The sequence below is a fragment of the Stenella coeruleoalba genome (genome assembly GCF_951394435.1).
Source record: "Stenella coeruleoalba genome assembly, chromosome: 4".
Classification (NCBI taxonomy): Eukaryota; Metazoa; Chordata; class Mammalia; order Artiodactyla; family Delphinidae; genus Stenella; species Stenella coeruleoalba.
The window spans coordinates 126,984,462-127,012,062 of record NC_137149.1 but is presented as its reverse complement, the minus strand read 5'-3'; the positions used below and the strand labels follow the sequence as shown (position 1 = coordinate 127,012,062).

The 27,601-nt window shown below is 44.3% G+C and overlaps 1 protein-coding gene across 4 annotated transcripts in view; it reads left to right on the top strand.

Annotated features, from left to right (window-relative positions):
• The first annotated feature begins 6,854 nt into the window (after positions 1–6,854).
• Positions 6,855–27,601, top strand: part of GAB1 (GRB2 associated binding protein 1) — a 128,572-nt gene continuing 107,825 nt past the window's right edge. For 2 of the 4 annotated variants that reach the window (XM_079920751.1, XM_079920750.1), the window contains exon 1: positions 6,855–8,362. In XM_079920751.1, the coding sequence (XP_079776877.1) occupies positions 8,291–8,362 (72 nt within the window). In that variant the 5' untranslated portion in view covers positions 6,855–8,290. Of the gene's footprint in view, positions 8,363–13,269; positions 15,125–23,175; positions 23,378–27,601 lie in introns of those variants that run through there. The other 2 variants (XM_079920753.1, XM_079920754.1) reach the window with 2 other exon arrangements.

Below are 27,601 nucleotides of genomic sequence, written 5' to 3'. Positions count from 1 at the left end.
AACACCAACTCCTGTTACCATGTCAGGAGCGAGCAAACATCTGGGTCATCAGCCACCTGAGGAAAGCCCTTCACTTCCTTCATTCACTCATTCATTCCACAAATATGCATTAAGAACTGATTACATGCCAGGTACCCTGGTAGGTGTTAGGGGTACAAATAAAGTGAATAAACAGAACAGACAGGGTCCTTTCCCTCCACAGAGTCCATTACCTAGTGAGAGCAGTCAACATCAATAAAATAATCTCACAAACGATGTAAAATGACAACTATGATATCTATTTCTTACAACAGGACAGTAAGAGGGTAGAGTAGGGAATATGACTCAACCAAGGTCTGAGGAAACTTTTCCAGAGGGAGAGATGGGTGACCCAAGATCTGAAGGGTGGGCAGGAATGAACCAGCCCCAATAAAACAAAAGGAAAGTCACACAAGGGAGATAGCAGCATGCCAGGTGCAGGAACAGAAAGAACATAGAGGCCCTGGAGGGGAAAGGAAAAAGAGTGTGTTTGAGGAACCGGAAGAAGGTCTGAGTGATTGAGCACAGAAGGAGATGGGTAAGTGGTCCAGATGAGGCTGGATGGACACCTGTGGAGGGGAGAGGCCACTCACATCTGGTTGGCCACGTTAAGGATGTTGGTTTTTATCCTATGCTCAATGGGCAGCCATTGAAGTGATTATATTTGTGCTTTACAATGATTTCTCTGGCTGAAAAGTGGAGAATCTATGGGGCAGGGGAAAAAGGAACCAGATACATTAAGCATATGACCAAAAATCCAAGAGAGAGAGGAAGTAGCTTGAAAAGAAGTGGTAGTACAGAAATGGATGGAATGGAAAAATAATCCATAGACAAGCTCATCTACATTTGGTAGTGGGTTGGTAATGGAAGACAATAAAGGAAGATGTAAAGAGTGACTCCAAGAGAAATAAAAAGAAACTGGAGTTGATTTGGTGAGAGTTGAGGAAGAGATCATGATTCTGATTTGGTTGATTTTTGTAGAGCAAAGTGGCATGTAAAGAAGGCAGTTATATTTACAGGTTGGTGGTTCAGAAGAGAGAACTGGGCTGGGGATGAAAATTTGTGAAGTGTCAAATACCACCCACGTGAGAAAGTATAGGATGAGAAGAGTGGTGGGCTAGACTTTACAATGCCAAGGGCCAGTAAAAGAAGAGCCTGCAAAGAAATCTGAGTGGAGCAGGGAGATAGGAAGGTTCAAACCTGTGATGTCTCAGAGGCCAAGGTTCTGAGAGTTTTAGGAAGGCGTGAAAATTCTCGTCTGATTTAGTGACGTGGGGGTCATGACCTTGGAAAATATAAGAGAGAAAGTGGGATGGAAGCCAAGGTGAAGCAGATTGAAGAGTAAGGGAGGATGAACAAGAGATAGAAACTATAGCAACACTCAACAGAAGTCTGGCTGTGAAAGAGGAGAGAAAAGCTGGTAGAGAAAAAGGTAGCTAAAAAGCAATATATGGGGGGCGGGTAGTGGTGGGAGATTGGGATTGACATATATACACTAATATGCATAAAATAGATAACTAATAAGAACTTGCTGTATAAAAAATAAAATAAAGTTCAAAACAAAACAAAACTAAATGTGCAGGGACTAAAATACCTACAGAGGGACTTCCCTGGTGATGCAGTAGTTAAGACTCCACGCTCTCAAAGCACGGGGCCCGGGTTCGATCCCTGGTCTGGGAACTGGATCCCACACACATGCCGCAACTAAGAGTTCACATGCCACAACTAGGGAGCCCGCCTGACGCAACTAAGACCCGATGCAACCAAATAAATAAATTTTTTTTTAAAAGGCAATATACGTTGTAGAGGATTTTTTACATTGTTTTAAGAGATGTGAGTATATTTAAAATGGAATGGATAATTTCACTCAGTTTCCAGTTAACACTGAAGAGAACTGTAGTCTGTTGCCTACAATCCTTTTGTCAAATACAGTGCAGCCAACTTTCATTTCAATGTTATGGTAGTTTATTCAGAGGAACAGTGCTAACATTCAGAGAGAATTAAATAATCTGTACCTGCATGTTATCAGCAATTTCATATAAGATTCCTCTCACAATAGCTGTTTGAAAAGGCATCATAGTAATGGCTCCTTTCCATTTAAAAAAGAGTTGGGTGTGTATGCGTGTGCGTGTATGTGAATGTACACCCTATCAGAACATGGTGGTATCAAACAAAATTTGGCAAACTACAGCCCTTTGGCTAAGTCTGGCTACTTGTTTTTTTTGTTTTTTTAATTTATTTTTGGCTGCATTGGGTCTTCATTGCTGTGCACGGGTTTTCTCTAGTTGTGGCAAGTGGGGGTTACTCTTTGCTGTGGTGCACAGGCTTCTCATTGCAGTGGCTTCTCCTGGTGCAGGGCATGGGTTCTAGGTGCACAGGCTTCAGTAGTTGTGGCACGTGGGCTCAGTAGTTGTGGCTTGCAGGCTCTAGAGCGCAGGCTAAGTAGTTGTGGCGCACGGGCTTAGTTGCTCCACAGAATGTGGGCTCTTCCCAGCCCAGGGCTCAAACCCTTGTCTCCTGCATTGGCAGGAGGATTCCCAATCACTGCGCCACCAGGGACGTCCCACTATTTGTTTTTTTAAATAAAGTTTTATTGCAACACACACCAGTGATACAATTACATAGAGAGTATTTAGATATAGAGAGAAGAGATCATTTATAGGGTGATGTTCTTGAAAAGATGCAATGGCATGAAATCCAAAGCATAAGTGGAGGGACTGACCTCTCATAACAGGAAAGCAATGCCTTTCATTTGCCGTGGGAAGGGGGGAGTAGCAGGACTGAAGATGGTATGTAGGTTTGCACGTTTGATGGCTAGTGGCTGAAGGAGTTTCCATCTGAGCACTCTGGCTTTCTGATGAAACTATAAGATCTTTGGCTGATGGAGGGTTTGGACATTTGAGATATCTGAAGCTGGTTTAAGAATTATTGCAAGCATCATTCATAATAGCCAAAAAGTAGAAACAATCCAAATGTCCATCATCTGATAAATGGATAAGACAAATGTGAAATAGCCATATAATGCAATAGTATTTAACATTTAATGTTTAACATTATAAAGGAATCAAGTACTGATGCATGCTACAATAATGGAAAAACCTTGACAACATTATGCTGAGAGGAACCAGTCCCAGAAGGTCACATGTTGTATGATCCCATTTATATGAAATGTCCAAAGGAGGCAAATCCATAGAAACAGAAAGATTACTGGTTGTCAGGGATGCAGGGGAGGAGGAATGGGGTTTCTTTTCGGGGTGATGAAATATTCTGAAATTAGAGAGCGGTGAGGTTGAAGAATTTTGTGAATATACTAAACTCACTGAATTCTATATTTTAAAAATGTGAATTTTATGGTAGGTGAATTATATCTCAATAAAGCTGTTGTTTAATAAAAAGAAGACAGAAAGAAAGAAAACTTTTTGCAGAGAATATAGTGCACTGTCCAGATAAAGGAAGTGGGATTGCCAGGTACCAGAGACATCCATGAAGCTAATGAAGCTGGCTGCACAGGTCCCCACGAGAGTAGGGAGCTGCTGGGAGAGGTTGGGTGTCCTAGTTGGGAGGGGAAGTTAGGATGCACTCGGAAAGCATATCTGTGTAAGGATTCTGGCAAATTATCATAGAGGTCTCAAAAGAAAGGCATCTGTATCTCAAAGGCGCCAGTAATTTGTTCCTTATTCATTTCCTCATTCTAGATTCATATTCATCGTAATTTTTAATTTGTAATTGTATATTCTTTTCCTTTAAAATGACTCCCCAAACTGTATATGCTTCAGGTTCCAGAAGACCAAGATCTGCCCCTGCAGAGAGCTGAGGATCTATCTATTTGAGGTCACTGACCATGAATTTACAGTGACATCACTATTTCTGTTGTGTAACTTTCTCCAACAGCGCTTGGCTGTTTGGGTGCAGAAGAAAGTGCAGTCAGGTTCACCCAGTGTTGGGGTTTTGTGAGTCGGAAGCGTGTTATTAAAAATGTGGACCGCAAAATTCAAATTGGATGGGGGGGGGAGTGAAGGCGGAGAGGTCTGATGGGATATGCGAAAGCAGAGGTGTCAACAGGCTAGAAAGCTGTTGGAGAAGAAAGATTACAGAGGAAGAACTTGAAAGATCAAGTTGGAAGACGCGTAGCTGGAGTGGGCTGCTGGAGGTGAATGACAAAGTCCACAGAGGGGTGATGGTTTGAGGCGATTTGAAGGCCATGGGAGGTGACAATTGGCACTTGCTCTGAGGAAAAGTCTAAACTCTAAGAAGATCTCCAGGCCTCAGCACAACCTGTCCCTTGTCTGCTTCTGTCACCTTACCCAGTCCAATGTCCCTCTCACTCATCTCCCTGCTGCCTTCATTCAGGTCCTCCGGAGTTTCTTCCAGCCTGAGGATTTAGACACCTGGTAGTTTCTCTGTTGTCTGGAATACTCTTCTCTGCTGCTTGGCCAGGCCATTTCTACTCACCCTGAGGATCTCAGTTTAAAGTCAGTTCCTCAGGGAAGTCTTTCCCCACATACCCATCCTTCTCCCAGGGGGTAGAGCCTCCAGTTGTATGCCCAGGTAAGACTCTTTGTTTTTCCTTCACAGCATTTATCAACTGTATTGTAGAAGTTAAGGGGCTAATGACTAGTAAAGTGCTCTTCTCTAGAAAAAAGGAGTGAGGTAATAGGTCTGGCTAACCTCCCTATTATATCCTGGGTCCTCAAGAACTTGTATATACAAAGACATTCCATAAATATTTGTTGTATGAATGAAATTTAAGATACTGATGTGTAGTAGTGTTTTCCAGCATACCTTTTAACATATAAGGATACAAAATGTAATTTTACAGATCATCTAAAAATGGCATATAATGTAAAGATAAAGCCAATTTCCTTTCTAACATACATACATGAAGACATATCTATCTTCAACCTCTCCTCACTTATTTGATCTCTAGAAATATAAATCTCAAACAACATAGTCGAAGATAAGGGAAAATACTTAATGATTTCTTATATGGAAATGAGATCATTGAATCCCTTATTTGAAATAATGAAAAAGATTACTGGGTATACAGTCGGTCCTTCCATATCCTTGGGTTCCTCATCAGAGGAGCCAACCAACCTCGGGTGGGAAATACTCGGAAAAAATCCAGAAAGTTCCAAAAAGCAAAACTTGAATTTGCTGCATGCTAGCAACAATTTACATAGCATTTACATTGTATTAGGTATTATAAGTAATTAGAGATGATTTATAGTATAAAGATGTGAATACTACACCATCTTATACAAGGAAATTGAGCAGCAAAGGATTTTGGTATGGGGAGGGGTCCTGAAACCCATTCCCCAGGGATAAGGAGGGCTGACTGTATTACAGTCTTCCATTAAAAAGAATCTGAAAAAGCATATATGTATATATATACACATATATACACACACACACATACATAAACACACATGTGTATCACTGAATCACTATACCATACACCTGAAACTAAAACAACAATTGTAAATAAACTATACTTCAATTTAAAAAAGAAAGAACTTTAGGGATTTCCCTGTCTGTCCAGTAGTCAAGAATTCCTCTTCCACTGCAGGGGGCATGGGTTCCAGCCCTGGTTGGGGAACTAAGATCCTGCATGCCACATGGGTGTGGCCAAAAAAAAAGAAAAAGAGACAGACACAGAGATTTAAAAAAAGGACTTCATAACAGGAGTGGAGGAAGTGGTAAATTATCTAGCCAACAGTTAACTATGAAAGAGTGGACTAGTCTTAGCAATGTTAATTATAAATACTTTGACTTAGTGTACAGACACACTGCCTGTGGGAGAAGTGGAAAATGAATTCAGTGATTTATTTTCATTTGCACGCTTGTGGTAAAACCTGAGTTCACATAAAAATTGCTTTGGTTTATGAACTGCCATAAAAATTACACTCACTTGTATTCTAAAAAGCCTTAAAATGTAAGAAAAACAATGAACCCCCTTTGCTTGTTTTTTCTCTCTCAATTCTCCTTACGGTTATCCCTTTGATCCTTCACAAAACAAGTCTGATTCTCTTCTTCACAACATCTTTCAAATCTCTGGCTAGCTGCCTCTTTAAGGAAGACTTGTCTCATCCTATCTGACCTGGTCCCACCCTGGTTATTCTTCTAATTTACTGTGTTTATTTCCCCCAGGGCACAACATTTATCACAATCTGTACTTGTGTTGACCCCTGTTTACTATGCAACGCAGCCACAGAAATGTCACTTCCATGAGGGCAGAGACCTCTAGTTCTCACCACCCCAGCACCTAATTTCCTACAACTGTACAAGCTTTTCAAACTCAGAGGAACTCCTGAAAGTGAATGTTGTATTAACAAGAAAATGCCTGAGGTTATTTTTTCCAGAAACGTTCACTTATCTCCTACTATTTTTAGCACTTTTATCTGATTATTTATATTACCTTCCAAAATTTGTGTGAGGGCTTTGTTTTCCATAAATAAACTGGAAAAGATATTTCTATTACAGGATCGTGTTAAACTCAGGACCACGTATCATAATTGTAAAGCACACGCAAGAAAGCAAATAGCGCTAAGACATCCAGTAAGTTTCCCTTTTCTGGTCCAACACCCCAAAGGTAGATTTTAAACAAATGCCAAGTCAAGTGGAAGAAACTGGCAACAAATGGAGGGAGTGTGAGACTTCAAAATGTCCCAGAGATCGATTCAACCAAATCCTTTGGCCCCGCTAAGCGTTCCCACACCACTCAGGCAAGGCTGCTCCGGGGACCAGCCCACACCAGCCCGGAAGGGTCCCCCTCTGCCCTCCGCTCCAGGCTGGTCGCCTTAGCGCGTTCCCCCGAGTCCTCGCCCTCCTGGTCCCTGCCCTTCAGACTCGCGGGCAGGGATCCGGGGGTCGCAGACTCTCCAGGGCGCGCGGTCTCCCTCCGGGCTGTTTTGCTTTGCGCGCTGTCAAGTACAAACACCCCAGCCCCTCCCCCTCCAACTCCTGATCTCGAGCACAGTACTAACTCCGAACTGACTGACACTCGGCTGAGCCAAGATGGCAATCTCCAGACTTGAACATTCGAAGGTTCCTCGCTCCGCCCGGAGCCCGAGCCCCGGCGGCACCGCCCTCGCCGAGGCCTCTCCGCCTTCCCCGGCGAGCAGGCCGCCGGGGGCTCCGGTCTCCACGGCCGCCGGGCGGCCGAGGACCCCTCTCTAGCTTTCCGAACTACAGATCCCAGGGTGCCTCTCGGACTCCCGCTCCCTCCCTCTCTCGCTCCCTCCCTCCGTGCGTCTCCTCCTCCCTGGCCCTTGTTTTGGCTGGAAGCGCTCCGGCGGAGTTAGAGAAAGTCTGGGCAGAAACCGCAGCCGGCCCGAACGTGGGAAGGGGAGGAGGAAAGGAAGAGGGAGCCGGGAGGCCGGGAGAGGGAGGGATCGGGGCCGGGGGCCAGGCCGCTCAGAACCTGCCGCGCGCCCGGGGGTGGGGGAGGCGGCGCGGGAGGAGCGCGAGGGGACTGGACGGTGGGCTCTGTCCCCGCAGCCAAGCAGTCGAGTGCTTCGTTCCTTCGCCGCCCTCCGCCCTCTCTCTCCCGCGGCGGCGGCGAGCGCGGACCCACCCTCCGGCGGGACCTCTGCCCTGCCCAGCGACGCCGAGCCGGCGGCTCCCTCCGTGGCCCTGGACCAGCCCTGCGCCCGCTGTCCACGGGACCCTCGCGGCTTCCCCTTTCCTCCCGGCTGCCCAGGCGCCGCGGGGAAGTGACCCACCCTCCCGCGAGGAGGAGGAAGGAGAGGATCGCGCAGGGCGCACCGAAACCGAGAGCGGGCGAGCCGGAGTGGGCACCGCGCAGGGCATTGTGTGTGTCTGTGTGTGTGTGTGAGTGTGGGTGTGCGCGCGTGCAGCGTCGTGTCTGTCTAGAGAGCGCTCTGGGAGGTCCCGTCCCGAGGGGGCGGAGCGCAGGGGGCCGAGGCTTGGGCTCCGCGCCGGGGCAGAGTCCCGTTGAGCCCGAGCGCGAAGGAGGCAGCCGGCGGGACGGCGCGCCTGGCGGCTGGGCGGGCGCACTGAAGGGAGGCCGGGGCGCCCTCGGCCCGGCCGCGGACCCTGCCCCGAGGTATCGGCCTCGGCGGCGCGGCCCGCTTCTACTCAAGTCCGCGGACCTGCTTGCTAGGGAAGAAGCTCGGAGGCCGAGAGCCGGCGCGCCGCGGAGCCCGTCCGCCCGGGGTGCGCCGCGGGAGAGCTAGGTCCCCGCCGCTGCGCGGCTGTCCGGCGTCGGCGGTGTCGGGAGCGCGCCCGGCCCGGAGCCGGAGAGGCGCGCACCATGAGCGGCGGCGAAGTGGTCTGCTCCGGATGGCTCCGCAAGTCACCCCCGGAGAAAAAGTTGAAGCGTTATGTAAGTAGAGCTCGGCCGCCGTTCCCCTTCCCGGGAGGCTCGCGCGCGGGCTGCTGCTTACCCTTGGTCCCCATCCTTTTCCCGTGGGCCCTTTCCCCGGCAGGCTGGGGACCCAGGCTGGACACTCACGCCCGGGCCTCCTCTTGGCCGGGCACCTTTCTTTCTCCAGATTCCAGACATCGGCCCGTAGGAGGGCCCGGCATGGCCAGCTGAGCGCCGGCTGCATGTTTTTATTGTTCCTTTTAGCAGGGGCGAGGGGGAGAGCATTCTCCTTTCGTTATATCTGCAGGGAATCCTTAGGGACTGCTGTATAGTGAATTTCCCGCGGTGGGAAACCCACGGAGGTGTTGGAACTCATCAGCCTTCTATTTGGTCCGCGCTCCCTCCCGCCTTCCCCTCGGGGTGGTTGCCGGAAGCGGGAGGGGGACCTGGGAAGTTGGCCTTAGAGCCCAGCATCTCCAGTCCGCGCACACGGGAAAGAAAAGTTATTACGCGCCCTACCGTTTGCTTAGCACGGTTCACATTTTCGCGGTTTTGAAGCGAGGGACCTTGGAGTTTGGCCCGAGAGCCTTGGCAGTTTGCTGCGAAAGGAGGGCGCTGTGGGGAGCCTGGTGGCTGGTGTTCGGGCGCCGTGGACACGCTGTCAAACCCCGCAGGAGAGGACAGCTGGGGCCAGTCAGGATTTCTGTGTGTTACGGTACTTTCCCAGGCCACCCGAATTGCTTCTGCTGATTATGTGTTAAACCGTTTTAGCTGTTAAGGAAGATATTCCTTGAAAGAACCAACCTTGCTTAGGTGGAAATCTGTGTCCTCTTCGGGGGGGGGGGGGGTGTCTGCGATCTTATCCCCTTCTCCCCCATTGGCTCTTTGTTGCTGCCCCCTGCAAAAGACAGAAATGACACCTTCGCCCTGGCATATGACGCAAATATTTTTCTAGTAAAGTATGTCTCGAAAACAAAATGTATGCCCCCTTAAATATAAATTTACTACCAGGGGGCCGACACTAATAATGGAACCTGTTTCTTGTGGAAGGGTATCTACATCCAGAGAGCTCGAGGTAATCCTATTAGTCACTGTTTGCTTGCATAGAACGGAGTGAAGTGCAATATTTAACTTCACCAACAACTCACCGGTGAGTTTCTGGTTTACTTTCTGCCAGAATTTGTTATAGGCAAGTAATTCTTATTTAAGGATTTGATGCCACAAATCCTAAGAAAGTTCTCCAGAGATTTCTTGAATCCTTCCAAATCCTGTCTCTCCACCTATCACACTTTGCCTGAATATTCTGGTAAATATGCTGACTTTAATACAAAAATTGGGGAGAGGCAGTGTTGTTTTCAGCTCTGAGTTCTGAAGAGAAGGTTGTATGTGTGTGGGAAGAGGGAGTGGATTGATAGATGTATTTGTTTTGAGAAGGCGCTGTTTAGGAAATGATTGGGTCCTTGGGGGAACTGAAGAGCACTACATTAGCTGAAATAGGTAGTGGTAATAGAGGTTTAATGCTTTCTTTCACATGATTGGTTTATGGCTCTCTCAAAAGATGCCCCGCACTGGACTAGGGACCATAAGATTAAAAAATACAGTAGGAAAAAAGACTTGCCTCTTGGGCTTGCAATTTAATGTAATACAAACCGGAAGAAAATCAGCCCCAAAGATTATGTCTTAACAAGGACCAAGAAAATGGAAAATCTGAATTTAAAAAAATTTATTATTTCATTTGATCATTACAACAGTTTTATGAGGCGGGTATTATCTATGTGTTTAACAGATGAGAACACAGTCTACATAACCAGAGTGTGCCAGAGGCAGGGTTTGAACCCAGATCTGCCTGCCTGACTGGCCTTTAAAAGGTTAATGAGTCATCTAGTTGATTTCAAGCGGCACTCAGGTGGGTCATCTGTAAACAGCCTTTCAAGTTGTAACTTTCTGTGAGTCTATGGATATTGGTTGAGCATGCAAGGAAGGGGCGGGCTGTGCATCAGAGGTGCAGTGCTGAAGAAACACAAGACAAGCATGTGTGCACAAAAGGTAGCTAGCAACGCCACATGGTTTCTGATTGTGTGCCCAAGTGGATCACTATGGGTATCGCATAGATGTTTTGAGGAACAAGCTTCTTGTAGACTGAAACCACAGGAATACTTCAGGGAGACAGTGGGCTCCCTAAATTGTTGTCAGCTGAGGGGAGAATATACCAAACAGCGGAGGGAGGCAGGCTTTTCTTTGTCTGGCTGGGCACTGGGGTTTTCTTTCCACACCAGTGAAGTACATAGAGACAGCCCAGGAAGAAAGTGGGCAGGGTGGCCACCAGAATTGAGGGGTCCAAGAGGGTGACTGGAGACTTACAAGTTAAAATGAGTCTTGTCTTATATTTGCACTGTCAAGTCGGTTGCCCAGATTTTGACATTCCCAGATGATTGCTCTTTGGCTTGGTATCCAATTCAGACAGTTTTGGCTAAAGCAGCTTTGCCCCTCAAAGACATTGGCATATATACATGCATCTCCTGTGCTGGTTTGGTTTTCATGTAGAATCTTTATTTTCTGGATGAAAGGAAACATTGTTGGCCACCCAGTAGGCAAAATGTTGCTTGATAATCGTTTTGAATGAACAGATTCACTGTGATAAGATATCTTGGATGCCTGGTACTGTAATTGTTAAATGAAACTTCAGGGAGTTTGAACATTGATTTTGTTGGGGAACATTTGGCCAGAGAACTTTGACAGTTGTCTCGCTGTTTACAGTATTTATAGGGTAGTCCAAGCATTGATTAAGATGATCCATCAGGGCTTTTAAGTGACAAAAAATTGTTTTAGTTTTATCTTCAAAGTCATCTCAAGGTATGGCCCCCATGCATTCCATTTACAACTCCATTTTATGTTTGCTTTTTTATAGTCAACAGCACTGTTTTTTTATATTAGTATGTTCCTCAGATATGGAAGCTTTTCTTGAATTTCCTAAAGAGAGTGGAAGTGGCATAAAAGACAGTTAAAGACAAAGACTAGCGAGCAGATTCTCCAGCCTTTTTGCCTCTTTTTAATTTTTTCTATATTTATTTGCCAAAGGGTAAGAACCTCTTGTATGTGTTCCATCCTCTGAGAATTTTTAGAAGTCCACTTAATATGGAGGGGAAGATTTTTCTGCTTTCTCTCAGTTTTGCTACTACTGTGTTGCCGTTTTCATCCTGTGTTATATATTAAACAGCTGATTTTTCACTCTGTCAAGGACCTGAGTGGAATCACATACAGATCAATGTCACTAGGGTTGTAGAAACCAAGTAGACTCTTGGTAGTATGCACTCAACGGCAGCGCTCAGATGTTTAAAGGGCTGTTTAAAGACAAATCAGCCATTTGAAATAATGGTAGAATTTTCATCAGGATTTGAAATTTTAGCTGAGATAAAAGGTAAGTCTTGAAAACAAAGGATTGCTCCAAGCCAGCTGGCTGTCTCCCTATCTCTGCAGGGGGGAGCTTCCCTGTGGCCTGCCTCAAGCCAAGACACCAAGTTGGGGCTCCTCCATGGCCCAGATGTCTGCCTTGGGCCGGTGTGCAGTCTCAGCAGGAGAACCTGCTTCTGGACCAGGGCAGGGTGGCCAGCTAGCTGCCAGCCAGCTGGGGAGCAAAACGTCAGCCAGTTCTTGGGTGTGTAATCTGCACCCAGCTTGGGCTGTGCTCTTCAGCTGTCAGTTTATAGGATGTTTTTTGTCTGAACTTGTGGTTCTGGGAATGAACTTAGAAACAGAAATAGCATCTTCCTCTGGGTGGGCACCTGACATCTTACATGGAGAAGAGAGGCATGGGGAAGGCAAAATAACAGCATCTCCTTGGTTCAAGGACAACCCAGGAGCTGGGCTAACTGTTCCATAGTGTCACTACAACAAAGAGGGCTGGGATGTTTGGAAGCTTTTCCTGCCCTTTTTTGGCAATTCCCAGTAGCAGATTCTGCTACTGGGAATTGCCAGTAGTCAACAGATTCTGAAGCTTTTGCTTACAGTGACTGAAGGAGCATAATTATTCTGTTCAAGGAAATTTTTTTCCTGCAATTCTCCCATTAGTGAACATACCATTCAAATTTCGAATGTTTTCTTTTTACCTTTTCCAATAAGGCAGGAACATTGTTTCTACTAAGAAAGATCATCAACTAGCAAGTACATTGTCTTTATGAAAGTTAATGATAGTTAATTCTTTTGTTGTGCCTGGGCTTAGTGATATGAGTTGCTGAATCCCTAAATCTGATTGTTGTCTTTTGGGATTCAAAATTACTAAGAAGGTGTATCAGCTTGGAGGGTAGTTTTAGAATTCTGCAGTTTTTAAATTTTTTTTTAATTGATCATCTTTGAACAAATACAAAAACATGGCAAGAATTTATACTTGGATAATCTGGTTGACAGGTGAACTGGTTATTTCAGTGTTTTTTGCCATAATGAGTCTGCTGAAATATGAAAGAAATGAAGTGACAAGGCACTTTTAAGCCTAAGTAAGATTCCCTAGTTTGGAGTTGACATAAAAAATACGTAGCTAAGGTCTTGATGATTTGCAGGTTGAAGACATTTAAGAGGTGATTAACTGTCGGCACTGCTAATTTTCTTACAGAGACTAACACACGAGAAAGAACATGGTAGCAGGTGGATTACCACTTTATTTTTGAAGGGTTTTGGGTAAATTGGGCCATGGTGGAAGGAACCCTGAACTGAGTGTCACGACCCAGAATTCACCTGGGCTTTGCCACTATTCACGTGATCTTTGGAGCCTTCTGATCCTCAGTTTCCTTATCTGTAAAATGGGGATGTGGTGGGCACCACATCTACACTCTAAGCTCTCTTGCCCTCTAACATTCCTCTTCTCAGACTTTCCCTTAGCAGGGAGGGGCAGATGGGGGGGGGAAATAAATCTTCATTTCTTGCTCATCTTAAATAGCCTAGTGAATATGTTAGAACTACAGAAGCAGAATTCTTTGGAGACCCTTCGGCGCCTCCCTTAACAGAATGCAGGCTCACTGAGCCCAGGGCTGCCGAGTGCCTGTGCTGCTGTGTCTGATACAGAGTGGAGGCTCACCAGGTATCTGTTGACTGAATCGATAAACAGGTATCTCTGGAGCTTTTGTAAATGTGTCACGTGTTGAATACCGTGGAGGGAAAGGCCCACTCCCTTCCCGTAAGGAGTTTCTAATCTGTTCCCCAAGACAAGCTGTAAATGCATGTTCCTTTAAATCGTTTTACAAGAGCTATGTTTATAAGGCTGTATATGATGAATTGCCAAATGGTTGATACAGACAATAATTGCTTAAGAGCTCAGACTAGAGGGGAGGGGGAGGGGGGCAGCCAGGGAAGACTTCACAGGTGAATTTCAGGCTCTATTCTTGGAAGAATCCAGGTGCTTCTGACAGAACTAGCAAAATCAGAAGGGCAGCCTGGTTTTCAAGGAAGAACGGGGACTTTGTGTTGAGTTCAGACATCCCTGTGAAAAGAACAGAACAGCTCCGTTTCATGCATGGAATTTGGATGTCAGCTGTAACTTGCAGTTTGAGAAGTTTCAGTTTCTGCCATGACCTAATGCTCTTGATGGGATCCTGACCACAAGTGAATTTTCTGTCCCAGGCTAGACAACAAACCAAACAACCCCACTTGTCCGGTCACCTGAACTTATTAAAATTCCAAGGGACATGTGTTATTTAAGATTTCTTTATGTCTGTTTGGAACTAAATAATTCATTCTGGCAAGCATTTAGTTGACAACAGAGAGGGAGCATGTTCTGGTAGGAGGGAGAATAAAAGAGCCTTTGATTCATTTGCTTCTGAGCTCCAGCAGGAGGGCAGGGGCTGCCTTGGGCTAGCGTCTTATTTTGGACTTTGGAAGCCATCTTAGCCCAGCTGTGTGAGTGCCAGCCAGTGCTGGAGGAAAGAGAATAACACCAATGGATCACATTAAACCCCTCCTGACTGTTGATGGAAGGGTTTCTCCCATTTCACATTCCTTGCATTAACATGGTGGCTCACTTCCCCCCAAGTCAGAGTTCCATCTGAATTTGCCACTTGAACTTGGATCGAAGGCACAGCGCTTCTGTGACTCTTTATCTCAGTCGACTAAGTACAGGAAACTTAGCAAGACCCAGGTCCCTGTCTGCTCCCCCTCTTCAGCTACAGGAACAAATAAAATCAGCATTCTTTTCTTCTTTAGATGACTCCTGGGCGAAAGTGGCTCATTGTACCATGGATTTCCACGGCCCTTAAATGTAGCCTCTTCATTTGCCAACTCAATGGCTGGGAGAGCCTTAATGAATAGGAGATGGCGATGCAGGCCTGTGGAATTACTGGGAAAAGTCATTTTAGGAACTTGGAAGCTTCGACCATTCCAGGCTTGTCTGTGTGAGCACCTCAAATCCTACAAGAATGCCTTAACTGGAAAAGAATCTTTTATATTTTAAGCAATTCTTTTATTCGTAGGAGCAAAATGCTCCCTAACTGAAGAGAAAAATGCTCATTGCTGAATGTGTATAAAGTAGAACCCAGCAGCTTTTGACCCTCCCACAGCCTGCTTCATAAAAAAAAAAAATAGTTAAGACTCTGCACCGAAATGCATGCTTGGTCGTTATCTGGGTTACATTAGCCCTTGAAGCATTCTGATTACAGCTTGTAGCTGCCAAGCCCTGTCCTGCAGTGTTATCTGGAACAAAAATTTTCCATGTGGTTGTTTTTAGCAGAGCTACTATATGCAAACTGCATGTGAAGATGTAAGTCGCAAAGAAATAGAGCTTCTAGAAGGGGAAATGTGAGTGATCTTAATTTTTTTTCCTACTATTTAACTGTTCTTTCCTTTCTGTGTATTTCAGAAATTTTTTTCGTATTTCTAAACTGAGTTTTCTTTTACTTTTATACACTGGAAAGAATCCCAAATTTACCACAAGTTTTTCATATGGTGGTGTTTTTTTTTCTCCCAGCTTTTTTTTTTGAATTCATACTTGGCCTAGGTAATTCCCCATGTGTTCAAACAACAACAACAACAACAACAACAACAGTGTCCTAAAAGGAAAAAACCAAATGGCTACATTGTTCCATGAGTTAAAAACAATATACCAAGAGTCCAAACATTTCTCTTCAGTGTAGAAATCTTAGGTCTTTTTTTTTTTTTTAAGGAAGAAAAATACCAAACTTTGCTTTAACTATGCTGCTCATTGATTTTCTTTTCCCTTTTTTATTTATTTTCCTTTGTTTTCACTCGTGTCGTTTAATTTTTTTTGAAAAGTTTTACATATGGTTCTTCTTTAAGAATACCACACATGGAAAACGAAAACATTAAAATTTCATTTTACTTTTCATCGTCTGGTCTGAAGAGGGGAAAAAATGTTAATTAACAGTAAGGGTTTGTAACTGACTTCGTGTTGCTTGGTTGAATTGAATATTTGTCATTATTGCCTAGAGGTATTTAGCAGTTTTATGTGAAATAAGCAGGTAAATATTTTAGTTAAGAGGCTTTTTTGCTTTTATGAAGTAAAATATGCAGGACGGTAGCATCAGGGGATTGAGAACTCAATCTGTTTTTGTCATTTTTACTGTAGTTAATATTTGGTCATTGATATTTTGTATTAAATATTTATTGTATTTAATACACTGGTTAGCCAGTTGCTATAAAATTTTATCTGCTAACTTTTTTAAGTGGGAGAGAGGTAAAAAGCACTCTTTCCCCCAGGAATCCCTACCCACTTGCCCTTTTCCCCTTTTCCCCTTGTTTTCTACTTCTTCCTCTGTAGTAGAAGCCTCACTACCAACATCACAAAGTATTCATGTCAAAATCCTTACACACACAGTCTTCCACCTTTTCTCTAAACAAGGGGGAGTTATTTATGTCCTGTTATGTAGTAATCAAGACTAGGAATCATAATGTTCTACCCAGCAGGTAGATTGTTGTTCTCTCCTGAAATGCAGTTTTTAGTTACTACTGTATTGGGAAATGCGGTCAGGCCACTTTCTGACTGGCAGGACTCCTCCCTGAGATGACTACCTGGTTAAAGAATTAAGTACCTGGTGTGCTTTGTCAACTCCAGTCCATCACACATTCCCATCGGTGCCTTGGCTAGGGTCATCGTAGCCAAGAGGAAGGTGCTTCTGATTGGAGGGAGGACCACTTGATTTGCGGGAAAGAAGTGCTTTTATCTTTGTCACTTGGAAGAGAAACACTTGGTAAAATGCTACCTCCAGTGCTGTGAATTCCAGTGGCGTTAAGTAGAACTTGGTGAGGAAGGCTCACCCCACTGGGTTAGGGAAGCATCATATGAAGCCCCTACCCTCTGGCAAAGTTATAATTGACCCCAGAGTCGTGTAGGAGGATTGGATTTTACAAGTTCTCCCCGACAATTTCAGATTTAAATGTTTGAAGTGTTGGAAAAAGGTAAAAGGAAATACTGAGCTAGGAAGAATGCGAAATATTTGGGCAGTTAATTTGTTCCTGGTGGTGCTGTTACATAAAACCAAAGTCTTCTGAGTAATCTTCACAGGGTATCTAGGTCATTTATCTCCGAAGAAAAGTGCACAAAATTAAACTGATGCTGTAGTTCTTTTTTCTTTCTCTTCTTTTTTCTTTCTCTTCATTTAAGCAGTGGAAGAGTCAAAACAGGAAAAGCATGCCTGGTATATTTTTCGTTTTAACATATCTTTCTAGATGATTTTCCTAATGGCCCACAGTATACACAGTAGAAAGCGTGTACACATGATCTATTTACAAAGAAAATTATGGCTTCATTTATCATTCTTCGGTGTTTGTAATAGGTTATTAATTTCCAGAGGACAAAGACGGCATTTGTTCTCTGCGTCTGAAATGCACAGAGTGGTACCTGGCACAATCTCTTGAGTAGCGTGACCAAATACTTGTTGAATTTTAAGCCTAAAATGATAAATCATCTAGTTCAATGTTTCTCAACCTCTTCTAACCCATTTCTCTATCACGTATTGTTTGAGTTTCCCATGGCTTTTCATCCAGTTTTATTTTCTATGATTTGCATTACAAAAACAATAGCTATATCAAATATCTCTCCCAATTATACTTATCTCCTTCTTCCCTAGTAGAGAGTCCAACCTCCTCTTTTTACAGGGAGTGAAAATAAATAGCCTCTGAGAGACTTAATTGATTTGTCCGAGGTCATACAAGTTAACCAGCTGTTCTGGCGGGGCCAGATCTCTTACTTCTCAGGTCAGACCCTGCAGTCCTTGAGGGGATGCCCGCTGAGAACAAGACATTGCAAAGAATTCAGAAGAGGCCCAAGAGGGCACTGCGTCTACCTTTCAGGAGTTTATATGCTACTAGGGACATAGGAGGCACTCAGTACTGCAAATTGTGTTGTGATCAGTGATGTGTGAGGCCAGGCTTTAGAAGAATTCAGCCGAGGGAGGTGAATTCAGGGATTCCGGGAAGGTTTCATGAAGGTTTCATGAAGAGAGATTTCACCAGGACCTTAAAAGATGGATTCAGGGCTTCCCTGGTGGCGCAGTGGTTGAGAGTCCGCCTGCCGATGCAGGGGACGTGGGTTCGTGCCCCGGTCCGGGAAGATCCCACATGCCGCAGAGCGGCTGGGCCCGTGAGCCATGGCTACTAAGCCTGTGCGTCTGGAGCCTGTGCTCCACAACGGGAGAGGCCACAGCAGTGAGAGGCCCGCATACCGAAAGAAAAAAAAAAAAAAGATGGATTCAATTTTCAAAGATGGGGCTGGAGCGAGACTCTATTGCTCCCTTTTCCAGCCAGACTCGTGGGTGGGTTGTGTCCACCTGGCGGCCCCCTCTTCCTCACCTGCTGCTCATGTCAGAGTGGAATACAGCCCGGGTCCTCTTCCACCATCCTTACCTAACCCGGCTCCCACTAAGATCCCAGATGGTTGCCCAATCTAGCAGAACTAGATCTGAACTTTTTAGTTTTTATTTTTCATGAAACTCTTGACTACATCGTTGGAGATAACCAGTCCATTTTCTCAAAATATGTTCTTCCCTGTGCCTTCCTGATACCAGGCTCTGGTTTCTGGAAGTGTTGGAGTTCCTAAGCGTTCTAGTGCTGGCTAGCCCTGGATGCTCTCTACTCCCATGTCACACCGTTAGTAGTTCTTCATCCATTGGGCGTTCTTGAACTTTTTTGAAAATTTGATAAAAGCTCCATGTTCTCCATTTCCATAGAATTCTTTCTTTTTTTTTCCCCCTGCTTGGCCAGTGCCCACATCATGCTGGTTGTTAGTTGATTTACAGTTTTGTTAGTTTCAGGTGTACAGCAGAGTGATTCAGTTATATATTCTTTTTCAGATTCTCTTCTATTGTAGGTTATTACAAGATATTGAGTATAGTTCCCTCTGCTATACAGTAGGTCCTTGCTGGTTATCTATTTTATATATAGTAGTGTCCACAGAATTCTTACAAACTTACACACAAACCTTATTATCCCCTTGCACGCTTCCTAACTTTCAAAGCCCATCTGTGGATCATAAAGCCCAGTGAAATGCCCCTGAATTATATGCTGATGATCTGAAGACACCATTTCAGCCCATTTGTCACTCCACATCTTTGGCTCTAACTGGTTAGTAGGTCTCTAACTGCTTAGATCCCCACAGCAACGGAGAGTCCGCATGCCCACAGCAGGGCTTACCATCCTCTCCCTAAACTCCGTCCTCTCGCTGTTCCCTCTCTCAGTCAGTCACGCCACCATCCCTCTCCCAGTGGCTTAAGCCAGAGGGTTTTCTTTGTTCTCTTCTTCTCCACATCCAGTGACCAAATCCTGTCAGCTTTACCTTCCAGAGATCTCTTGACTTCCTGACCTCTGTGTTGCCTAAGCTGCCTTTGCCTTTCTGCCGGATTTCTGCAATAGCTAGTTCATCTCCCTGTCTCCATCCTTGCGTCCCTCCAAACCAGCTTCATCAAGGCAGCCAGCATGGCCTTTCTGAAACCCAGATCTGATCGTCCCGGGCTCCAGTTTGAGGCTGTTCCGCAGGGTTCCTTTGCTCTGAGGAATGCCCAAACCCCTTCTCTTGGCTTGCAGGGTTCCCTGTGATGTGGCCCATGCATGTACCTCCTTCTCACTCACCCGCTCCGCTTCAGCTGTACTGAACTTTCAGGTCCCGGATTGGCTTTGTGATCCCTCACTCTGGCCTTGGCCTGCGCGCTTCTCTCCTCCAGGGATTCCTGGCCCTCCTCTCTCTGCCTCCACACCAAGGCTACCCCGGGAGCCTCCCTCGAGCTCCCGCCACCACTATCACTCACCCACGCAGACCCAGCGGGCCAAGAGCATCTGTTTTGTTCCCCTTCGATGCTCGGCCATTCCCCCAGGACGGTGCCCATCGCACCGGATTGCACTTGTTTGTTTAATTTCTTGTTCCCCCTTTTGATGCTGGGTCTCATTGTAATTTTCCACGAGCCCCCAGTACTTTTGCCTTCAAGGGCTCCCTTCCTCTAACAAAAAAAAAGAATAAAAATTATATTTTGCAACTGTGTCCAGATAGATGAATATATTCCAAGCTGGATTTATTATTAGATAGTTATTATCCTTATTATGTTCATGTTTTATTCTGATTTTAAGTGAATTTCATATGAAGACACTTTTTGTGGGCTCCTGAAAGTTTTACGGGCTCTAGCACTTGGTGGCCTGTACCTGATGGACACCTTGGCGGTGTCAAGTGGACATGAATCCTTCGGCGATAGAGTTGACGGCTTCTTGATTGTGACTCGGAAAGGCAAGGAGCCCACTAGTTATTTCCTTACGTGGCACGTTTGTAGTGGCTTGAATAGCTCCCTGAAACCATATGAAGATTGTGTATTGTAGTCCCTGGTATCGGAAAAATATATTTTAAAAAGTAGGATCACAGACTTAAGAGGCGTATATATATGTATATTTAAAAGCAAAAATCATGAGATCTTTATGATGTCAAAAATATGTTCCTCGAGCTAATTCACTAATACGAACGTTTCCTCGTGTTGTGTCCGTGTACAGCGGTGGTTTTTAGTGGAAGTGGGGGGGTGATATTGCCCCCGCCAGGGACATTTAACAATGTCTGGAGATGTGTTTTGGTTGTCGCCACTGGGGGTGCTACTGGCAGCTGGTGGGTGGAGGCAGGGATGCTGTTAAACATCCTACGATGCACGGGAGAGCCTTTGCAACCAAGAATGACCCAGCCCCAAATATCAATAGGGCAGAAGTTGGGAAACCCTCAGGTAGAGGAATCCTTCATAAAGCTTGGTTCCTACAGCTGTATTATTCATTTGGTTTATTTCCCTGTGTTTCCTTTAAAAGCCATAATTCAGGTACAGGACTGTGTGGCAGCCTTGGACCCAGGCATTTCCTTTTCTGGCTTCAGTAAGGTTGAGAAAAAGTCATTTAGATGCCTGAGCTTTTGAACCCCCGAGGTTGGGGCCATGCACCCCTGTCACAAGGGTTTCTGCAAGAGACAGAAATCTCTCTCCAATGGTAAATGGTCTGTTATCATTTAAATCATTGCCCCAAATACTCTCTCTCTTTTTTTTTTCCCCATGCTAATCCTAGCTGGAGTACAACCAATTGTTGTCTGGGTGGGGAGGGGGATGCTGAGTCATTTATTCATACTTTTTATTACCTCTTGGCTTGAATATCACCATTCATTGTTCACAAGCTGCTCAGCTTGTTTACTTTTTATAAATTACATGTAATCAGTCTTCTTGCAGGTCTGGCTACTGTAATTGGCAGCAGCCATGGAGCAGGGCTGATGAGTCTGCATTTGTGCTGATGTCTCACAGTCAGCTCAGTCTCCAAACTTTGTTAGCTCCTCTATCTGTATTTCAAAAGGAAGGTGAACAGAACTGCCATGCTGCTCTCTCTTCTCAGATGCTCTGATGGCACTTGTTCATGTAATAGTTCGGTGGAGTCCCTGTGTCCTTTGGTGAAGGAAGAATCAAGGGTTTGGGGCAGTGGACCTCAAACTTTAATGTGCATACAAATCACCTGGGTAACTTCTGAAATGAACATTCTGGAGCCTTTGCCCTTTCTGAAATTTTTAGTAAATCTCGGTAGAGGTCCAGAAAACTGCATTTTCTAACTCTCAAATCCCTGGTGATTCTGATGTAGGTGGTCCTTACCTTACACTTGGATAAGTGCTGAGTTAGCATGGAGGAAACATGGGAAAAGGAAGAAAATCCAGTAGAAGTAAATGTGTATAGAGAGTGGGATAGGAAGGCAAGAACCAGAACTCAGAAAGTAACTTCAGCCTCTTTTCTGTGAGATAAGGGAAATATGCGGTGATCCTTTAAAAAATATGTGATTTAGATCAAAGCTTCCCCTAAAGGGGACATATTTAGAGGATGACAAAAGTGAAAGGGAATTTTTAGAAAGGTAAGAACATGAGAAAGTACCTAACCATCGCCAAGAAGCTCAAAGATGTGATGAAATCGAGGAAGGTACTGTGCAGGTATAGATTTGAAAAAGAACGCGCATTCGTGAATCGAGAGCTTTATGAATGGCTTAAAGATGAAGAGGATTGGGCTTCCCTGGTGGCGCAGTGGTTGAGAGTCCGCCTGCCGATGCAGGGGACGCGGGTTCGTGCCCCGGTCCGGGAAGATCCCACATGCCGCGGAGCGGCTGGGCCCGTGAGCCGTGGCCGCTGAGCCTGCGCGTCCGGAGCCTGTGCTCCGCAACGGGAGAGGCCACAGCAGTGAGAGGCCTGCGTGCCGTAACCAGAAGTTCTGGTTATTCTGGTTATGGGATCTGAAAGCCTATTATGAAAATACAGTCCAGGTTTCCTGGAATAGTTCTAATTTCAGATATTTTTTTCCCACTGTCTTTATAGTACATGTCTAGTTTGCCCTAAGTTTTGGTTAGTTGAGATGTGGTTGGTTTGTAACAGAGCACCAAAATAGTTCTACATGACTAAAGAAGTTCTGTTTTCAAATTTCTGTCTGCCTGTCTGTCTGTCTCTCTTTCTCTCCCTGTGTGTAATGTATATATTCTAATCTGTTTCTTTGAACCTAAACTTTGATGTTAAAGTCCGTTTTAAAGAACGAGAGCAAGAGAGAGAGAGAGATAAGACAGACTCTACCTTAGAAAATTGGCCAAGAAATGGCCCAGGTGGGAATGGTTATTTAATCCTAGCAGAGGAATAAAGAATTTATTTCCAACTACCTACTGAGTTCACTCTGTTTTTAGAAAGCTATCAGATAGTATTTTCTTAGGGGAACTTTATGATTCTATTTACACCTTGCAGAAAGAGATTGACACCCTCCTCCCAAAATAAAAGGCATTGGGGGAGTTACTTATAAAATGATGGCTATCATCAGCTTTCGTTAATTCCTTCCTTACCCTGCTCTAACCATCTTTTCATCAGAGTGTGCGTCTTTCAATTTACTCTACCCTAACCGTCTCGGTGTCAAGAGTGTTCATTTCTCCATGCTGGGAACCCAGATTGTACTGTCGACTTTTCACCACTGTGGTGTCATACTGATGAGCTGGCTGACCTTTCCTCCCTCCCTTCCTTTTCTCCATCCTTCACTCTCTCTCCCTTCCCCTCCATTTCCTTACTCAGGGAGATACTCTGCCCATCTGCCTGCAAGATCTTAGAGCCTCTTCCCATCTGCTTTGTAAGTGTTGAGTAGCATTATTGCTGTTATACGGTATCACTATTGTTATTATACGAAGTGTCTGCCACACCCTCTCACTGCACCGAGAGTTCAAGTACGTTCAGTTAGTAGATCACTTTGCTCCCGAAATGAATAGAAGGGCTGTTGCTGGCTGGTGGTGGAGACCCAGAACCAGCTTCTATCAAGAAAGGCTAGACTCCTGTGACTTCTGTCCTGCACGAAGGATTATACGGTATCACTATTGTTATTATACGAAGTGTCTACCACACCCTCTCACTGCACCCAGAGTTCAAGTACGTTCAGCTAGTAGATCGCTTTGCTCCTGAAGTGAATAGAAGGGCTGTTGCTGGCTGGCGGTGGAGACCCAGAGCCAGCTTCTATCAAGAAAGGCTAGACTCCTGTGACGTCTGTCCCGCACGAAGGCTGGGCTCACGCCTTGCTCTTTTCATTTCAGGTGACTTTATTGCCTTGCTTTCCTGTATTTTTAAAACCATATACTTGGTAGACCTGTTTTCTTAGGAGTCTCTTGATAGTTCTAGTTATTTTTTCAGATTTTTTTCTATAATTTATTCTAACCCATATGTTGTTTAACACAGTGATAGATGTTTCCAATGAATATTTAAATTTGCTGTAAACAAGTGTAAATGCTCCTGGGGAGAACCGCAACATTAGTCATCCAAGTGCAGCATAAAAAAATATATAGCTTATCAGTTTTCAGTGGGAGTATTTTAACTTTAAAATTTCTGGCTTTGCTTTAACATATAGGAAAAAAAAGTTATCAAATGTTAGTTAAGCAGAAGTTGTAAAATATTAGGTAAGCAGATGTATTGCCCTTTGCATGTTACTAAAATGTCTCTTTCATAATTAAATAAGACATCATTAAACTGAATATACATATTTTAACTTCTAATGATTTTATATTTAAATAGAAAATGCATAGATTGACTTAAAATTCATAGGATGTTGGTACTTTGATTATTTCTGTTTTAAGATATAATTTTTAATACTCAGATATATTTAAAAGTTTAGTATCTCCCTACTGATTTCAGTGATGCTTAAACAGCTAAAACATACTCTTTTATGGTAGGTTTTATGCATACTAAATATTTTAGCGAATGCAATATTTATTCCCAAGCTGGAGAAACAGTTATATGTTGAGAAACCCATGTTCTTATTAACTGAGGGATATTGGAACATGGATATTGAAGTATTTTTAATGTTTCAGATAAGGTTCTCGTGTTGAAAACATTCATGTTTGTTTTTCAAAGAGAATCTGTTGTTTCTAAACCGTGTATTTCCAAAGCAGAATAACTTTTCATAACTTTGAGATTTTTACTGAAGTACTTAAGGAGAAGAAATACTTGTCTTAAAGTAGTGAAAGGAGGAAAACTTAATTACTGATCCTATTCGCAGTGAGAAAATGAGGACCTAGGGAATTGAGGCCAAGGAAATACCCTGAGTTCAAGGCCAGTTGGTTTTAGCAGGCAGAGGTAGTCATGGATGCAAGCTTCCTGACACCCAGCCTGGTGCCATTCCCAATCTGCCACATCTATCCCCATCTTCAGAGGGTTGTTGTACTTTCCAAAATCCAAATGCTTTGACATTTTAAGAGCGTTTTAGCTGCCCCTCAGAGCAGTGACAATGTGGTAAGTTCACCCCAGTCTCTCACTCTTTTTAAAAATTTTTATTTTTTTTTCTTTTATTTTTTTTTCTTTTGCGGTATGTGGGCCTCTCACTGCTGTGGTCTCTCCCACTGTGGAGCACAGGACCAGCAGCTCTGCGGCATGTGGGATCTTCCCAGACCGGGGCATGAACCCGCGTCCCCTGCATCGGCAGGCAGACTCCCAACCACTGAGCCACCAGGGAAGCCCTAAACTTTTTATTTTTTTAAAAAAAACACATAACGTAAAATTTACCCTCTTACCCATTTTTAAGTGCACAGTTCAGTAATGTTAAGTGTATTGACACGGTTGTGCCACCCCAGTCTCTTTTGCGTCTCCATCTAATCTCTGGAGCCTTGGAGACATCTGAAGGGGCTTTAGACTGGCACCTTTTGGGAAGGCATGCAGCTCACCTGTGTTTGCTCCTTTCTTGTATTGATAGTAGGAAGTTAATTACGTGGGATTTGCTCACCTAATCCACACAGGAGATCCTACCTCAGTGCTCATTTGGAAATGCCACACCCCTTTCTGCCCCCGAGAAAAAATTCTTTCCTGATTGTAGATTCCGTGCTCAGTTTAATCTTGATCATATGAGCATGAGTCACCCTGGGTAAGTATGTAATCCCATTTATACCTTCCTTCCAACCTCCCTTTAATTTTTAAACTTAAAATACTGGATCCTGTTTTCCTGTATAAGGTCTGGTGATTTGGGGCTAATTTAGGGACCAGGCGATGCTGAGATTTTTTTGGAACCGGCAGTTTCTAGTCTCCTGACAGTGAAGCTGCATGGCCTATTTTAAAATTCAGACTATGTGTGGAATGTCTGTGTGGATGAAGAAACAAGTTAAAGCTTTTTTGGGAGGAGGCAGGGAGAAAGAGGAATGAAAACTTCTAGGTAGTCTGATTTTGTGGGGGAAATTTTGAGATTTTTTTAGAATACATACAAACCAAAGATGAGGCTTTGTGATTTCTTTGGGTTCACAAAGGAAATACTTAAGGTTGGGCTAAAGAGATATTGTTGAATAAATTCCTTAACCGATAAATTAACAAATTAGTAAACCTGCCGGTGATTTCCGGTTATCATTATCTTTCCCAGTGTGTAACCACTAATTCCATGTCTTCGTTTGCAGAATGAAACATATGTCACTGGGAAGTTCTTTTTAAAAGAATACTTGTCAAGTACCTTGGAATCTTTAGGATACTTTGAATATGGCACTGAAAGAATGTAAATCATTGATGCTTATATTTTTACACCCATAGAGGATTACTGGAGTGGGAGTGGGTTGAACGTGGAAATATTCCTTTCAAAAGACAACATACATTTGAGCAAAGCCATTCTCCCTAAATGCTTATTTTAAATTGGCAGTCACTTAGCTAACAGTCAGTAATCTCACTTAGCAAGTGTCTGGCACACCTGTTTTAACCTGCACAGGTTCAGTTCACACAAAGAAAGGGAGGGTGGGGTGACGTGGTGGGAGCACCCTGTTAGTCTCATTAACATATTTGGAATAACTGTATTTGAATATTTGCCAGCTGAACTAGGCCATCTGGACGCCTGCCAAGTGAGCGATGGGAATTTCTGGGAGGAGTGTGGAGATTCGAGCCTGTGAAGTGTTGACGTTTTCTTCTTGAAGGGGAAACCTTTTAGAAGATGCTATTTAGGATACTTCCCTTACCCTCTGAACAAAATAAATTTTTCGTCCTCTGCGTTCAAATTCTGCAGAAATTTCAGATCTTCTCTTTCCACCACCTTTTTGTGTTTTTTTTTAGAATAGTACCTTAGGACTTGTCTCCCAAAAAGCTTTTGGTAATCTCTCCGGGATGAGTTTGAGTTCTTGCTCTGCCTGGTTTTTGTCTCTGCAGAATTAGTCCTGAAGCTCTTTCCGTGAGCCTCGCTGGAGCACCTCTTCCGCAAGATTATCATGTGAACACAAATATGGGAACAGGACAGACAGGATAAACTAGGGCACCTGTGGAGTCACCGCCTACCCAGTGGTTGCTCAGATCATAAAGATGGCAGCCTGGCTCAGCTCTGAGGCGTAGAAAAATGGTCTTTACAAGGTTCTCTTTTGGGGGGCCTGTATCACAGTTGATGCCTTGACACCTGTCTGGCTGCAGCCACAACTTTGGGCTCTAAAACTAGTCAGGGGAATAGTCAGTTGAAACCAGGTGTTCTCAGGTATTTGGATATAGTGCATTTAAGGGTGAGATGAGGCAAGGCATATCTTGAGTTCTCATGTTGGGGGGCAGTACACAGATGATCAGGAGTATACTCAGGAGAGTATAAAAATCACCAGGGGGCTTCCCTGGTGGCACAGTGGTTGGGAGTCCGCCTGCCGATGCGGGGGGCGCGGGTTCGTGCCCCGGTCCAGGAAGATCCCACATGCTGCGGAGCGGCTGGGCCCGTGAGCCGTGGCCACTGGGCCTGCGCGTCCGGAGCCTGTGCTCTGCGGCGGGAGAGGCCACAGCAGTGAGGGGCCCGCGTACCGCAAAAAAAAAAAAAATCACCAGGGAGCTTTTTCAAAAACCATGCAGTTTGATTTTTTTTTTCCTGTTTCCTAGTGCAGCAAAGGGTAGGTAGGGATGACAAAGGAATGAGGTGAATCTAGTATCTGTTGAAGCTGTGGGTGCCTGCCACAGTGTGGCAGGTTGCATAGTTTAGGCCTGTTTGCTCTCCTGTCTCATGCTTACTCTCAGGAATGGAAAGATACCCCCTGATGACAGTAACATTCACTCCTCCTGCGAAAGATTTTGAAATAATATGTTAAATGTACATTTAATAAGATTGTCAGAAAAGGGTTTATTTTTCCCCTGATTGGAGCTTTGTTTTTTTCCTTATCTCTTCAAAAGTGGGCCATAAGACTGATATTTTAAAATCACAAATATGGAGTATCAAAAACAGAAAAGAACAAATTTGATCATAGCTATTAAAACTTAAAAGAATGAGAACCTAAAAAAGAAAGGGCTGGTACATTAAACCGAGCCTAAATTTTTTTTTTTTTTTTTTTTTTTTTGCG